The sequence below is a fragment of the Lactuca serriola genome, chromosome 2 (assembly GCF_051521515.1).
Source record: "Lactuca serriola cultivar US96UC23 chromosome 2, Lser_US96UC23_V15, whole genome shotgun sequence".
In the NCBI taxonomy this organism is placed as follows: Eukaryota; Viridiplantae; Streptophyta; class Magnoliopsida; order Asterales; family Asteraceae; genus Lactuca; species Lactuca serriola.
The window spans coordinates 179,680,640-179,682,607 of record NC_136409.1 but is presented as its reverse complement, the minus strand read 5'-3'; the positions used below and the strand labels follow the sequence as shown (position 1 = coordinate 179,682,607).

General features: G+C 38.5%; 1 protein-coding gene across 1 annotated transcript; it reads right to left on the bottom strand.

The window, feature by feature from the left end:
* Positions 1-473: 473 nt before the first annotated feature.
* ACD2 (accelerated cell death 2 (ACD2)) lies at positions 474-1,968 on the bottom strand. Its single transcript, XM_079025510.1, has 2 exons — positions 1,538-1,968; positions 474-1,142 (listed from the first exon to the last, which is right to left on the bottom strand). The coding sequence occupies exons 1-2, from the start codon at positions 1,886-1,888 to the stop codon at positions 552-554; spliced, it is 942 nt and encodes a 313-aa protein (XP_078881636.1). The 5' UTR covers positions 1,889-1,968; the 3' UTR covers positions 474-551.

Below are 1,968 nucleotides of genomic sequence, written 5' to 3'. Positions count from 1 at the left end.
TGCGGTTGGTGTCTGTCTTACCTAAAAAACAATTATTTAAATAGAAAAAAATTGTGGAATATGTAAGGTAAGGTGAGGGGGGTTGGAGTGTGTTTATTTAAATATTTTAAAAAATCAAGGGCAAAATAGTTTTTTTTAGGTAAAACAGGGACCAAGCGTTTAACAAAAACAAACAGTATGGACCTTCCGAGTTAAAAAATAAATTAGGGACTAAAGGCGCAAATTACCCTAAACAATAGGGACCATTCGTGTAATTTACTCATGTAGTTTTAAGTAAGAAAGACTTTTTTTTTTTTACTTATCTAAATATTCTTAATATGTTTGAAACTAAAATGATCCATTTTTATAAAATTCATCGGGCGGGCATACCACCAGTTTAAACGATTGCCGGTTTATTATCATTTTCCGTAAACAATTGTCAGTTTTTTAAAATATATTTTCTGTTAAAAAAGTGAAGTAAATTGCCCAAAATATAGACTATGAGACATTTTTATTTTTATAAAGTAATAAATAAATCCTTCTCAAACCGATACTAACAATTCCTAACAGAATTAGAAAACCTCCCTGAGAGCTTCGAGTACACGTTTTGCAGTTTCTTCGCCAAACAACCTTGGCAAACTTGAACCCAGATCGATTTCAATGGTCTTTTTTTTGCTCATTTCATCTCTCTTTTTCAAATAAACCCTATCACTTTCACCCACTACCCTCTCCCCAAAAGCACAAACATCTAACCAAGTTTTCAACACTTGTTTTGCAATCGGAGTGACATGAGTTTCAATCATTTCCTCCAGCTGTTCTGTTTCTATACGCACCAGGATTGCAGTGGGAGAGACAACTGAACGGATGTAAAGAGATGAAGAGAAGTAAGGTGTGACCTCTGAGAGCTTCTGGAGGTGTTGTCTGTGTTGATCCAATTGAGTGTCTTCATAGAATGTTTTGAGATACTCAGGGTTTAATACGAGTTCCTTTCTGTGAGGGAGATCGAGAATTAGAACCATTGATGTCGGAGTGCTTTGTATTAGCTCTACTAACAGGTTGGGTGCATCGGTTGATGAGTTTAGATAGGCTGACAGGCTTGTGATGTTCAAAGCTCCTCCTGATGGTAACTCGCAGTGAAGCCAACTTCCCAATATGAAATCAATCTGGAACACATGACAAAATTTAATCCATCAATCAGAAACGAATTTCCGTAGATGTTATTGCATAACCCTAAGTGGATTCAAGCATCGATCATAAATTGATGAAAATTGGAGCTGAGAATTACAACCCAAAGTTGATTCTGTTAGAAGTTTGGGAATTTGAAGTGTTGGTCTAGTTTGATCGAGTCAATAAGCATCTAACTCACTTGTTCCTGGTTGATCAGCAACAACAACGTCTTCTCTGTTTTCTTATACTTCAAACTTATTCCAACAGATTCAAAATTGGAATTGAGAATCAGAACCCTAAGTTGATTCAAGCATCGCATCGATCATTGATTACCATCACTATTATTAAGTTAAGTAAAATCAGAAACGTAGTGTAGAAGTGAACAAAGTACCTGAGAGGATTGGACGCCTGATCTGAGATGGAGAGCAGCATGAGCTGTTCCGGTTTCATTCTGATAAGACTGTACATCAGGCGGGAGGCTGCAAGGATTAAGTAAAGAACCGAGCCGACTTTCGACGGTGGATACTAGATCTACCATAAGAGCTTTGTGTGGGGCGGAGACGTACGGGAAGTCCATAAAACCAGTTGGGCCACCGTGTTGCGGTGGCGACGATAATGAGGCGCGGCAGGAGAAAGAGAATCGAGGTCTTTGTATGAAAGAGCAAGAAGTTTGTGAGGAAGGAGACGAGTATAACAATGAGGAAAAGGAGAAGGGAGCGACAATGGCTGCCATAGTCGCCATCTTTTTCCCGATCAGTAGTGGACTGTATAGAAGCGGATAAGAAAGTGACAACTACTATCAGACACGTGTTAGCTCACAGA

What these genes read in the sequence shown, in the direction of transcription:
- ACD2 (XM_079025510.1), bottom strand. Translation starts at nt 1,888, where the DNA reads ATGGCGACTATGGCAGCCATTGTCGCTCCCTTCTCCTTTTCCTCATTG. An exon ending in CAGGCGTCCAATCCTCTCAG is followed by an intron (nt 1,143 to 1,537) that starts GTACTTTGTTCA and finishes CATGTGTTCCAG; the next exon opens with ATTGATTTCATATTGGGAAG.